Raw genomic sequence first — 13,012 nt, 5'->3', positions numbered from 1 at the left:
GATTTGTGATCATCAGTGCTGCACTAGATCACGAGAGTTCACATAGTGCGTATTCAGAAAGTGAATTTGTCCCGAATTTTTGGGAAAAAGTAGTAACAGACACAGCCAAAATATTTTTTAGAGTCTTGGTAACCCGACAACCAACAAACACACCATTTGTTTTAGAACCAACTCAATTAGTCAGTGCCCAATAAAAATTTTGTTGATTTTTCCAAAAGTGTCCATTTATCCTTTTTGGTGAAAGTTTTGTGTCAACTGTGTGACAACACCAGGGTGCTCCCAAAACTTTGTTCAAAGTGAACTTTTACCATTCTAGAAAAATCTCTATCCATTACTACCAATTGTGCTCATTGATACGTTGTCAATCAATCTATCATCGGTTATCGATTCGAATCGTCTCGATGCATTTATTTGCACCGGCAATTCAGTGTCAATAAAGAACACGTGTTGTAGACTATTTCTTTCCTGAATTTTCGTGTAATAGAAGTTTTGGAATCTGCTTAGGTTGGCGTAGGACGAGAATGTCCGATGATGGGGGTGGTCTTGTGTCTAAGGGAAGTATGATCGTGGTGTCGAATCGCTTGCCCTTCGTTCTGGTCAGGAATCAGAAGACTGGAGCTTTGGAGAGGAAAGCCAGGTAAGAAAAGTAGATACTGTTTTTTTTATTTTAGAACCTAAAATAGCACTGCGTTCTTGAAGATGGCAACCCAGGCAACCCAATGGTTGTCTGCAAATTTGCTAAATTTTTATCAGATTTTTTCTTTTGAGTGCGCAATGCAGAATGAGATATTTCAACTTGGAATGATTTTTTTATTGTCAACTATGGTTTCTGGTTATTTAGATTCAACCATCAGAATTGATTAGAATTTCATATTTTTTGTATATATATAAGTTTATTTAAAAAAATGTAAAAAAAGATTTATTAGAGACTAATTTGTTTCCCGGCAGAATTTAGTACTAGTTTACTATTAACAAAATAGTACTAATTTGCACAATTTTTAATTATAAATAAAATTTATAATTAAATTATAAATATTTATTTTGTTATTTTTTTAGTTTTCTTTAGTATACCAATATTCTATGTTAAACGTTTTATTTTAATATATATTTCTTTTAAGATTTCAAATTAATCTTGAAAAATGTTAAAAGTTGACTACTCAAATCACCTTAGCTGGGTTAGGAATGATAAGATTATTTATTTACAAATATGTATTTATTAAAAATTTCAAGTAGTTATTGTGACTATATCTTATCAAAAACAAAAGTTATTTAGCACTTATAAAATAATTCAGAATATATTGATAAACTAGTCTGATCGATAAAAACAAGTCTGCAGAAGTTTCATAGTATAAACTAAAATAATATATATATATTTGATTTATTAAATTTGCAGAAATTCGATATTGTTTTTGCAAATAGTATTTTTAAATTGATGATTCAAAAAAATAGTTTTCTATTCCTTGAGAAATTAAACTTTACGCATATAAAAGAACTTTTTTCATAAAATAGCAATCAACATTTTAAAATTTCTAATATATTAGATTAATTTATTGATCGATTAGGAAAATAACTCTTCAATTTTCTATCATATCATTCAAACTAAATGGAAATTTTATAGTTACATTCATATTAGTTACTTAACACGATTCCTGATAAGTGATATCATGTGCTAAATTTTTATTTTAAGTATTTGCACTCACGTATCATAAATTTAAAATATTATATGATAGTACATACATATAAGTAAACATTGCTAGAGTATCATGTTTGTGATATATGATATAATAATAATTTTATGTTAATTTTTTTTAAATATTTTTATATCCACATTGCTAGAAAAATTAGGTAAAGCTCAGTATAAACCGCCCTTAATTTTTTTAATAAAATCACATGTAACATTTAGTAGATCTAGACTTCTTTTTATATTTCTGGAAACACTTTGAATATCTTTTCATTTATTCTTTTATAGAAATGATTTTATTAATTTTTTTCATTTATATTTTAGTGCTGGAGGTTTAGTAACAGCAGTATCTCCAGTAGTAATAAAAGGACGAGGTGTATGGGTAGGATGGCCCGGAATTCATTTGGACAATCCGGATGAAAAAATTCCGGAGTCCGATCCTGATGATAAAACACCTACTGCAGGATTACTTTCAAAAAAGGTAAAATAATAATATATATTCTATATTTATTTTTGGACAAATCCGTCAACTAGAATTGAAAGGAATAGGTCCTTCTAAATTTTCTCTGAATTTCTTATACGAAATGTTGCAAGTCACCCTTAAGAAGTTCGTTCAATAGTTTGTTATTAAACAATTATAAGAATCCTAAGTTTGTTTAAAAAATTATAATAAACTATAGTTTTCAATAGACTTAACTGAGCTGATTCACTTTTTTACAAGAAAATCGAACACAACTCCTACAAAGTAGAATATTTGGACAATTCTTAGAAAAATTTTATGCAGACATCGAACAATTTCTAAATCATTTCATTTACAATTGCATTGTAAATATTTCCGTTGTATCATCATTTTGCACTACTGTTTTTGAGAAAATCCAGCAAAATTTCTATAAGGAAAAAAAAAATTCAGAAAAAATTATATGAAGGTACATACCATATAAAAATTATAGCCTCATTCATAATTTTATTGTAAATCGTTTTGCTCATTCTTTAAAGGTACGACCAACCGTTTTCGATGAAATCTTGGAAATCTGGCAGAACAAAATATTTAAAATGTTGGCAAGTACATATAAATATTCGCAATTTTTTGGAACCCAAATTTATTTATATCTGTCAATTTCTAATCATCTCGATTGAGGTTTTATTTTAAGATGTCCTTTTTCTTAAATTAGGAAATTTGGTTGCTCATTCGATATCGCCCCAGAATATATGCCAGATAAATAGCTAGATGTTTTTGTTAGCTTTAGGTAATCTATTATCCCAGATTATACAATAATGCTTTTATCTCGGATCCAAAGTTGTTAAAACTAGTTCAGTATCGTTATCATGTGAAATACGTATGTTTGTGTTCCACACGTCGATTCGAATCGAAAAAATCGTTTTTGAAATAGTATAAATGACAAAACTTGTCACGTACGCGGGTGTAAACAATTCTGATTATAAATTCTTAATAAACTAATACTGTTGTAAATTGTATAGAATTTACTGATAACGAGTGAATCGTTTGTAAGTTTGCTAAGTGTCCTAATGTATTGTTCGGAAGCGAATGTCATAGGTCAGTGACGAATTGTTGAGATACTACTTTTGTAGCAATGACATCGCAGGAATGACATTTAGTTTGCTTAATCTTAATAAATTACTAAGAAATCATCTGCAACAAATTGATTCATTAGATAAAATTATTTGGGCAAATATGCCTTCTAACTGAATTGTTCAGGACGGGCAGCTAGAACGCCCTTTTGCATACCGTTCTCGTAGGGCAGGGTGGACTACGACTTCAATAAATTATGAAAAGTTAATAATTTTGAATAGTTTTTCAAAGAAGTTCTATGAAATCTAATATCTATTGATAAATATTTTTGATCTTAAAATAATCGCCTAATTTTCTATCATTCAATTATTTTTTATGAATAATTGAACAACTTATTTATTTTTCTCATGGGACAATAAAATTTCAAGTGGATCCTTTTGACTATCAACCTTGTTTATACAAAGTTTCATCAAAATCCTGCATGAACAAACTTAAGGTTCTCCTTGTTAGCTTATGTTGACCTTAAATATTTTTTTAAAAATTTGGAAGAGTTCTAATATAAGAAACTATGAATGTTTAGAAATTTTTGATTCGCCAATTCACTTAGTTATTACTAGTCTTGATAATTTTTCCCAGAAATTGATACTATCATCAGAAAAAATGTATAAAATTACGTACACTACTTTTTTATGGATATACATGAATATATCTTTCTCAAAATTTGTTTTTAATAGACATTAATAGACTTTACATAATATAGCTGTATCTATCAAAACTTTTTAAATAACCATTTATATTTATACCTTATTTTCAGTGTTAATCCCACTTTTACCTATAAATAAAAATGAAATAAATACGAAAAATATATCTAATTTTCCTAAAATTTATTAAATGATTACTTATAATTATAATTTGCTTATAATGTTATTTCTAATTAATAAAGTTACTTTTAGCATAAAAGAATATAAAAAGTAACGTATCTTCTATCCTGAATTATATGAAATTAATCGACCTGAGCTTCATGAAAATACTTTAATGATTACTTAACTACAATATATATATATATATATATATATATATATATATATATAATTGTAATTTTGTTAAATTCAGTCGTTTTTAAACAATTATTATCAGATCTGATATTCATTTTTCAATTGCGCAATTCTGCGTACTAAATATTCCTTCAGCTTAGTAACTGTAATGTATTTTAATCATTATCAGTTTTAAATTTTTCTCAAAATAAATTTTGTTTTTTCTGCTTTTATAAAGTTTACCGACTCTAACTTTATCGATTAAAAATTAGGTCAAATTCAAGAAAATGATAAGTTAAACGATAAACTAATTAATTATAATGTGACAACAAAGTCGCGTGCTCTGTAATAAAATTATATTAATAGAAGAATATTTTTTTGCACATTTTGGATATTATCAACTATCAACTGAAGTAAATTTCTCAATGATAAAATAATAGTCATCAAACTAAATTAGTATCGGGTTTGATCCTAACGTCGGCCAGCTCGATATCAAGCAGTATGATAAATTTTCACTTGAAGTTAAAAGTCTCAAATACAATCCTAATTGCAAATCGCCTTTCGTGGGCATTGCTGCAACAATATATATATACGCCAATTGACAATATTTTTTTATTCCTCAGGTTGTGGCGGTCCACGTAGACCGCGACATTTTCGATTCCTACTACAATGGCTGTTGCAATGGAACCTTTTGGCCTCTTTTTCATTCCATGCCAGATAGAGCCACTTTCTGCGCAGACCATTGGGTATCCTATGTTCGTGTCAACCAAGAATTTGCAGCAAAAACTGTCAAAGCCTTAGAAATTCTAAGAGAAGAAACTGGAAATGGTGTCCATACCAATGGAAATGGCTCAGAAAATGGTCATACTAATGGGCATTCTCATAGAGGTGCTCCACTTGTGTGGATTCATGATTATCATTTGATGTTGGCTGCCAATTGGTTGAGGCAGGCAAGTAATAAAATAATATTTTTAATTTTACAATTTGTAAGAAGACATTATTTTTGTTATTAAAATATTGGTATAAAATTCAGGCAGCTGAAGAAAATGATTTGCCATGCAAACTAGGCTTCTTCCTACACATTCCATTCCCACCATGGGATATCTTCAGACTTTTTCCTTGGTCAGATGAAATTTTGCAAGGAATGCTGGGTAAATTCATTATTCTAATTATAATATATATCCATATATGCATATATTATTCAATATTACTTTTTCTTAGGTTGTGACATGATAGGTTTCCACATCCAAGATTATTGTCTAAACTTCGTCGATTGTTGCCAAAGAAATTTAGGTTGCAGAGTTGACCGTAAAAATTTGTTGGTAGAACACGGAGGCAGAACTGTTCGTATTCGTCCTTTGCCAATTGGCATTCCTTTCGAAAGATTTGTCACACTTGCTGAAACTGCTCCTACGTTGATGCAGACGAATCCAAGAATCGTTTTAGGAGTTGATAGATTAGATTATACGAAGGGACTTGTGAATAGATTGAAAGCCTTCGAAATGCTGATGGAGAAGTATCCCGAGCACCAGGAAAAGGTATGAAATCGAAGCATTTATTTGCAAATGTATGTTGTGTGTATTTGAACCAAAGATTGGCCTTGCATTGAAGACAAATTGCCATTTTCACCTAGTCAGCATAAGTGCTCAAAAAAACATTCGTCACGTGCATGTCGAAATTATTTGATCCAGAAATAAATCAATTATAAATAGCAGAATTAAAATTGCGTAATTGAGCGCACACATAAAACTGTTATCATCTTCTAGAAGGAAGTCATGTGTGCGATTTTAATTAGGGTAGACTTCTCTTATCAGTTCCTTCAAGTTTAAAGGGGTTATCGTACTGTGTATACTATCTATATCTCATATGGATTAATAACAACATAAGGATTCACAATAGTTATCAACTTGGCTAATGTAAATAAAATTTCGCCTTGAGAAAACTGCAAACGACATGATATGGATTACAGACACATGCAAAGTTATCGATTGAATATAGACAATTGTGGGATACAATATAAAAATTTACTAACAATTTATAAATATCAAACAAATTTTAAACGCTTTGGTCTTTTTACCTTTATATAGGTTGTGCTTTTACAAATTGCTGTGCCATCAAGAACTGATGTAAGAGAATATCAAGATTTGAAAGAAGAAATGGATCAACTTGTTGGAAGAATCAATGGTCGCTTCACGACGCCCAATTGGTCGCCAATCCGGTAAATAATTTATTTACACATTGATAGTTTATAATAACAAAACAGAGAATTTTTTTATAAAGTTTTGAATTTTTCCTAGATATATTTATGGTTGCGTTGGCCAGGATAAGTTGGCAGCTTTCTATCGAGATGCAGCAGTGGCTTTAGTAACTCCATTGAGAGATGGAATGAATTTAGTGGCTAAAGAGTTTGTGGCTTGCCAAATCCGGAGGCCGCCCGGAGTTTTAGTAGTATCACCTTTCGCCGGAGCTGGAGAAATGATGCATGAAGCACTCGTTTGCAATCCTTATGAAATAGACGAAGCTGCTAGAGTAATTCACAGGTATTATAGATATCAAATAGCTTATTATTGTTGAAGTTACAATTATTCTAAAAATTTAGAGCCTTGACGATGCCTGAAGATGAAAGAACAATGAGAATGAACCATCTGCGTAGAAGAGAAAAAGTTCATGATGTCAACCATTGGATGAGATCATTCCTCAAAGCAATGGACTCTTTAGAGGAAGAACGTGATGAAGTTGGAGCTACTACCATGCAACCAGTCACCATAGATGATTTTGACGATTACTTGTCAAAGTAATAAAAACAAAGCAGCAAAATAAATTTTAGTAATGCAAAAGTTCACATTTTTATTTCTATTATCCTGTTAGGTATATTGGTGCCAATGACAAATTAGCATTGCTCCTGGATTACGATGGTACTTTGGCTCCAATTGCTCCCCATCCAGATTTGGCAACACTTCCACCTGAAACCAAGCACGTGATCCAACGTCTATCCAACATGCCCGATGTGTATGTCGCTATAGTTTCAGGACGTAATGTGGAAAATGTAAAACAGATGGTTGGAATAGAAGGCATAACCTATGCAGGAAACCATGGTCTAGAAATTCTACATCCTGATGGAAGTATGTTTGTTCATCCAATGCCTATTGAATATGAGAAGAAAGTAAGCAACTTGCTGCAGTCTTTACAAGAACAGGTAAAGTAACTAGATCGAAATGCCTGGGATAGAAATGGTTTATGTTTCAAGTAAATATTTTCACAGGTGTGTAGAGATGGCGCTTGGGTTGAAAATAAAGGTGCAATGCTTACATTCCATTATCGAGAAACTCCACTTTATGCTAGGCAGAGTATGATTCAACAAGCAAGACAGTTGATCGAGAAGTCTGGATTCACTGCTGCAAATGCCCATTGTGCTATAGAAGCGAAACCACCAGTTCAATGGAACAAAGGTAAAAATTGATCCAGTTTGATTTCAATTTTATTATTTTTTTTTCTTATTCTATATGAATACTATTTTAAATTGAGTATTGACAAAAATAATTTATTTAATTATTTTCATCAGGTCGTGCATCAATTTACATTTTGCGAACTGCTTTTGGTGTAGATTGGAGCGAAAGAATTAAAATTATATATGCAGGAGATGATGTTACTGATGAAGATGCCATGCAGGTATATAAAAAATTATAGTTTTGAAATAAATGTGTAATTGACTTTTCTAATCCCATTTTCAATTCTTGCAAATTCCACAATCCTGCTCCAATTTACATTATCTTCTAAAAATCGATTTTTTATAAAGATCTAGTTCTCAAGTTAAGTCAATTTTCTCCATTTCCAGGCCCTGAAGGGTATGGCTGCTACTTTCCGAGTGGCATCATCAAACATCATCAAAACCTCTGCTGAACGTCGATTGCCTTCTACAGATTCAGTAGTTACAATGTTAAAATGGGTCGAAAGACATTTTAATAAACGTAAACCAAGAAATAATTCTATAACCTACAAATTGAAGAAACAGGATAGTGTCAAAATGCATATGTCTTTTGATTGCAAACCATATCACAACAGCAGTTCGGATGAAAATGCTTGAAAAAATTACTTTGAACTGCAGCTCTCTAAATGTTATGTATTTAAAAAACAGCCAATCATTTGCAAGTATATTATATTGATATTTCACAAATAATAAGGATCTGATACGTACGTAAAAGTAATATAAGATGCCATGAATATTTTTTACATTCATAGAAATCGATTCAAAATTAAACTGAATCAAAAATTAGGAAGTAATTTGCTATTTTTTATTATAAGCTATTATTGAGAAATATTTTTCAATAACGAATTTTAACTAAATGCAAATATGTTCAATTTTATTACTCAATCAATAATTTATTTAACTGTGTTTTAAACTATGATGTGTTTAGTATATTTTAGATTTATTTGATAAATATCACTTAGAACTTTCTTATATATTTTCTTTGATAAATCAAAGCAAAAAAATAGTATAAAATTACAGAAACGAAAAAATTTAAAAAATAGTAATAAATGAACGAAATTTTCATTATTGACGGTTATTCATTAATAATTGTTTATTACAATTTTGAAATTAAATATCAGTTTAATTTCTTTGAAAAAGTATTTACTGTTTGTTTATCAGTCCATTCATTACCAATATGAATAATCCAATATATTTTATATATCAAAATATTAATTTTATTTTATATATACAAATATGTGCAAAACTATAATAACCAAAAAATATTTCTTTATTAGTTTTAGATCCACAATAACATCAAATTTATAGATTCTTTATCAATATATCGATATAAAATTTGTGTCAAAGCATTGAAAAAGTCTGATATAGTATATTTTTAGCCAATTTTCTCGTTATAAATCTAATTTATCATGTCGTGTCAATGATTTATATACAAAAACATTTATATGAATTCAGTATATATATACAACTGTTTTGTAGCTAATTAGATCGTATAATTAATTTCATGTGCCATTGAGATTACAACCATTTTTATCATTTATTTGTATATAGTTGTTAAATCATTTATATTCCATTTCATTGTAAATTAAATATTTGTTATTTATGTACATTCATTTTTTTAAAACGAATAAAAGGAATATTCAAAGCAAACACTTTTTTATTTACTTAATAGATAATCAGTTCGGAAACGTACTGATTACTTTTAGATAAAGATCGACTGGGCAGTTTCTTTGTAATTATTTGTTAAATTAATTATGATAATAGAGTATATAATCTTAATAAATCAGGACAACTAAAATACTTCAATTTTTAATATTTTTTGCTAAAGTTTGTATCCATCAAATTTTTAAATTTGCATCGTCACAATTTCAATTTTCTTTAAATCCTAATTCTTATTTGTTAGAGCCGATTATTTGACATATAGTAAAGTACCTGCAACTTGCCTTCAGGCAAAATTCCACTCACACATAGTTTTTATTAATATCAACATCGATTATTATTTTGAAATTTAATAACGCCAACTTCACTACACATAGAGTAGTTTTTGAAACAAATGAAAAATATTAAATTGGCACAACAAATTAAAATTATCAATATCTGTTTTTCACTAAACGTCTTAAATTACACATTTATGTATGAAATCGCCTAAAAAGGGAAAATAGTTGTTACAAAAAATTTCGAATGTGCGCTACAGCAAAAAAATCGGTAATTGTCAAAAATGGACGAAATATTTTTTGAGGATATTCATCAGCAATTTGAGAACACAAAAGCTTTGATTAAGGAAAAAGGAGTCAATATACCAATAGGTAATATTCATATGATTAATTAAATATAATCCATTATTATTCGAATTGCAATTATTATTATATTTCAATTTCAACTTGCAATCTAAATTTCTACTTAAATTTTGGAGGTTATGAAAATTTATTCCAAGTGTCAAATCGTCAATCGTTTGTTATTGATCACGTGATTTTATTTAACTTAGATATTTTACCAAATAGATGTATATGACATGCATTTATGAAAATTGTTTCATACCAGGCCCAATAGTATGAGATATGAAAATAGTATGTCAATTAAAAAAATGCTCTGTAATTTTGTTTACCAAGTTTATGTAGCTTCAAGCTCCTTGGTTCATCCAGCACACCCGATATACAAATTTGCAAATTATCTTGAACAATCCTATTTTTTTTACTAATTTAGTAATATTTTTAACAACTTTCATTTATCAGCGGATGGTCCAGAAGGTGTCCAGGTCGCCAAACTAGCCTGGAGCAAACATGAAGTCAAAGAAATGTTTGATGCCATGACTGGACGCCTGGTTGCCCGATTGCAAGGCATGACACCAAAGGATAATCATTATTGCAGGCTGTTAGGAATGCAGGTAATTTGGAAAATTTGTTCTCAATATATATATTATTCATTATCATGATTTATTTCTCCTTATAATTTTTTTTTATCTAGGCGGCATTACTTTACGAGGAAGCAAAACTACTGACCACCCTTATGGATTCTGCAGGAGCCTCTTCAACCTTAGAAACAGCCTTGCAGATGATCAGGCCCCACCAAATGCGAATCGAAGTCATATTTCTAATTTTACGAATAATGAATCATTATGCCTACCTCTTAATTTCGAAGAATAAACCTAGACTACGCCCAGGTAATAAATAATAATTGATATTGAATGATCAAATTTGATATTATTAATAAATGAATTAAAGTTGTTTTGATTTTCCAGGCTTTGTTACAAGAAGCTGAGAATATATACAACAGATTGCACATGAGTGGAAATCTGCGTCGCTTTTTTATAACACAGATGATTTGTTTTCGAGCGAAGTGGATGCTGAGGCACATCTTTCCATAAGTGGAAAAGTTGGAAAAATTAGCTACAAACAACATGCAAATGCTTGGGTAAATATAAAAAATATATCATGCTTGTTGGATACTAAAATTATTTATTACAGATACATATATCATAAACGTGGTATGATTGACAAATTCGTAATATACCATCATTGCGTCTTAAATCGTCATTTGGAGTTACAAGATCATGATCCACTAGGATGGGCATCAAAAGCTGAACGACTGGCGCATTATTTCTTAAGGGAACGTCGATTTATGTAAGTAAAGTAGATAAAATATTGATGCACATTTTCATGCATTTAACATGCAAGTAACTTTCTTGATTCACCACTTTTGGCTAACTATTTTTTTCCTCAAAGGGATGCAAGACATCATTTAATGGCTGCATGGACTGTTGTAAATAGATTAGAAAGGATCACGAAATCGAGAAAACCAACAGATCACAACTTGGCAGCTTTGTCTAAAATAGATTACACCTATAGCCGCCTGGCTACTTCGTGGGTTAGATATGGAAATGAATTATTTGCATATTCACGACTTGCACTGCTGAGGTACAACAGAAAATAACATTTACCAAAACTCGAAAATTAATGTACCACGAATATTTAAAATTTTATATAATTTTCTTTTTATTATTTTTAAAGAGCCCTAGGCAGAGGTGCTGACGAGGCTATATGGGGCGTACGTTTGCCCATGCATACTGCTGCAGATTATGCTTCAGCTGATGTTGCCGCAATGACAAATGCTGCAGTCGCAGCAGCAAATGCTGCAAACGGCCAAGCAACAGTTAATGAAGAAGAATCGGGTAAAAATTTAAATCTTAGGTCATAAAACTAATAATGTATGTTTGCAAATCATTGTCGCGACTGATAGGCAATAAATAAAAGCAATAACATTATTGATAGAAGTATTTCAAAATGATTCTATAATATTTTTTTTATCAATTACTATAGCTACAGTCATACCTGGATGTTGCGAAGCCTGCTCTGAAGTAAGTTTGCCTCCACCTCGTATTTCTGGTCTAAGTATAGCTCCACACAACAGCCTGGATGCATTTGGCATGTATGCAACTCCTGATTGTGGCCTTTCAGATGATCCAAGTGTTTTAGAGGATATCATGTCCTATCAGTCGACCAATATTCATAATGCAGAAGGTATATATATATTCATATTCATCATTTCACACCTATTAATAAGAAAAATATAAATAAATAAAATAAAAATTTATGATTAACTTTAGATATTTAAATTAAACTATTTTCAAATGGCTTTTTATAATGAATGTGAATGAATTATTTTAGCTCCACCCGCAGAGGCATTGAATAATTCCGGTAAAACCACTGCAAAATCTAACCAAGAATCAAAACTAATCAGTCTCCTACTTCAACAACTAGCGATGATACGTTGATGACAAAACCTGGTCAAAAATCAGCTAACGATAAATCCAGAAGTTACGAGAAAACACCAGTGGGAATAGTTGCAGATGTATTAGATGAAATTACGAAATTAAGCAGTTCTATTCCACCTTTAGTCAGGGCAAGTACTACAGGTAAATAAAATGGAATTTATCGTTACAATAACAAGAGGCTTAAGATTTTGTAGTTACTATTAATTTGAAATTCTTTAATCAATTATAAGCCTAATTAATATAGTCTATAAACCTAGTATAGGAAAGGTTTTCAAAATTATGTAACTTCTGTAGTTTATAATCCGTGAAATGGCTGACTGTCTATGAGGTCTTTACTAAAATATTTACTTACATGCCAAAGCAAATAATCAACTTTGGCTACTTACGACACCAGCATTATATATTCTACTAAATGATTTTTTTTTATTTGTTTCTTATAACCAATCTGAACCTTGGGTTCAAATGGGGAATTCCTTACATAAATATATTGATTTTAATATATCACTAA

At 30.2% G+C, this 13,012-nt stretch overlaps 1 protein-coding gene across 6 annotated transcripts; it reads left to right on the top strand.

Annotated features, from left to right (window-relative positions):
* Positions 1-270: 270 nt before the first annotated feature.
* On the top strand, positions 271-8,736 carry LOC113368390 (alpha,alpha-trehalose-phosphate synthase [UDP-forming]-like). 6 transcript variants are annotated; one of them, XM_026609934.1, is made up of 13 exons: positions 271-637; positions 2,006-2,162; positions 4,870-5,074; positions 5,135-5,200; positions 5,284-5,397; positions 5,468-5,784; positions 6,334-6,464; positions 6,544-6,786; positions 6,846-7,040; positions 7,115-7,442; positions 7,509-7,695; positions 7,809-7,915; positions 8,082-8,736. In XM_026609934.1, the coding sequence occupies exons 1-13, from the start codon at positions 522-524 to the stop codon at positions 8,328-8,330; spliced, it is 2,415 nt and encodes an 804-aa protein (XP_026465719.1). In that variant the 5' UTR covers positions 271-521; the 3' UTR covers positions 8,331-8,736. The 6 variants fall into 6 exon arrangements, with proteins under 6 accessions (XP_026465719.1, XP_026465720.1, XP_026465718.1 ...); XM_026609935.1 differs by having other exon boundaries at positions 6,846-7,042; positions 7,108-7,442; XM_026609933.1 differs by having other exon boundaries at positions 5,129-5,200.
* Positions 8,737-13,012: the final 4,276 nt, after the last annotated feature.

This window comes from Ctenocephalides felis, unplaced genomic scaffold (genome assembly GCF_003426905.1).
Source record: "Ctenocephalides felis isolate EL2017-DRISC unplaced genomic scaffold, ASM342690v1 CF-g0.4_SCAFFOLD_01170, whole genome shotgun sequence".
In the NCBI taxonomy this organism is placed as follows: Eukaryota; Metazoa; Arthropoda; class Insecta; order Siphonaptera; family Pulicidae; genus Ctenocephalides; species Ctenocephalides felis.
This window is presented reverse-complemented; position numbering and strand designations above follow the sequence as displayed.

Coding starts and splice junctions, on each gene's coding strand:
- LOC113368390 (XM_026609930.1), top strand. CDS start 522: ATGTCCGATGATGGGGGTGGTCTTGTGTCTAAGGGAAGTATGATCGTG. Junction 5,785..6,333: donor ATCCCGAGCACCAGGAAAAG/GTATGAAATCGA, acceptor ACCTTTATATAG/GTTGTGCTTTTACAAATTGC. Junction 7,916..8,081: donor CTGATGAAGATGCCATGCAG/GTATATAAAAAA, acceptor CTCCATTTCCAG/GCCCTGAAGGGTATGGCTGC.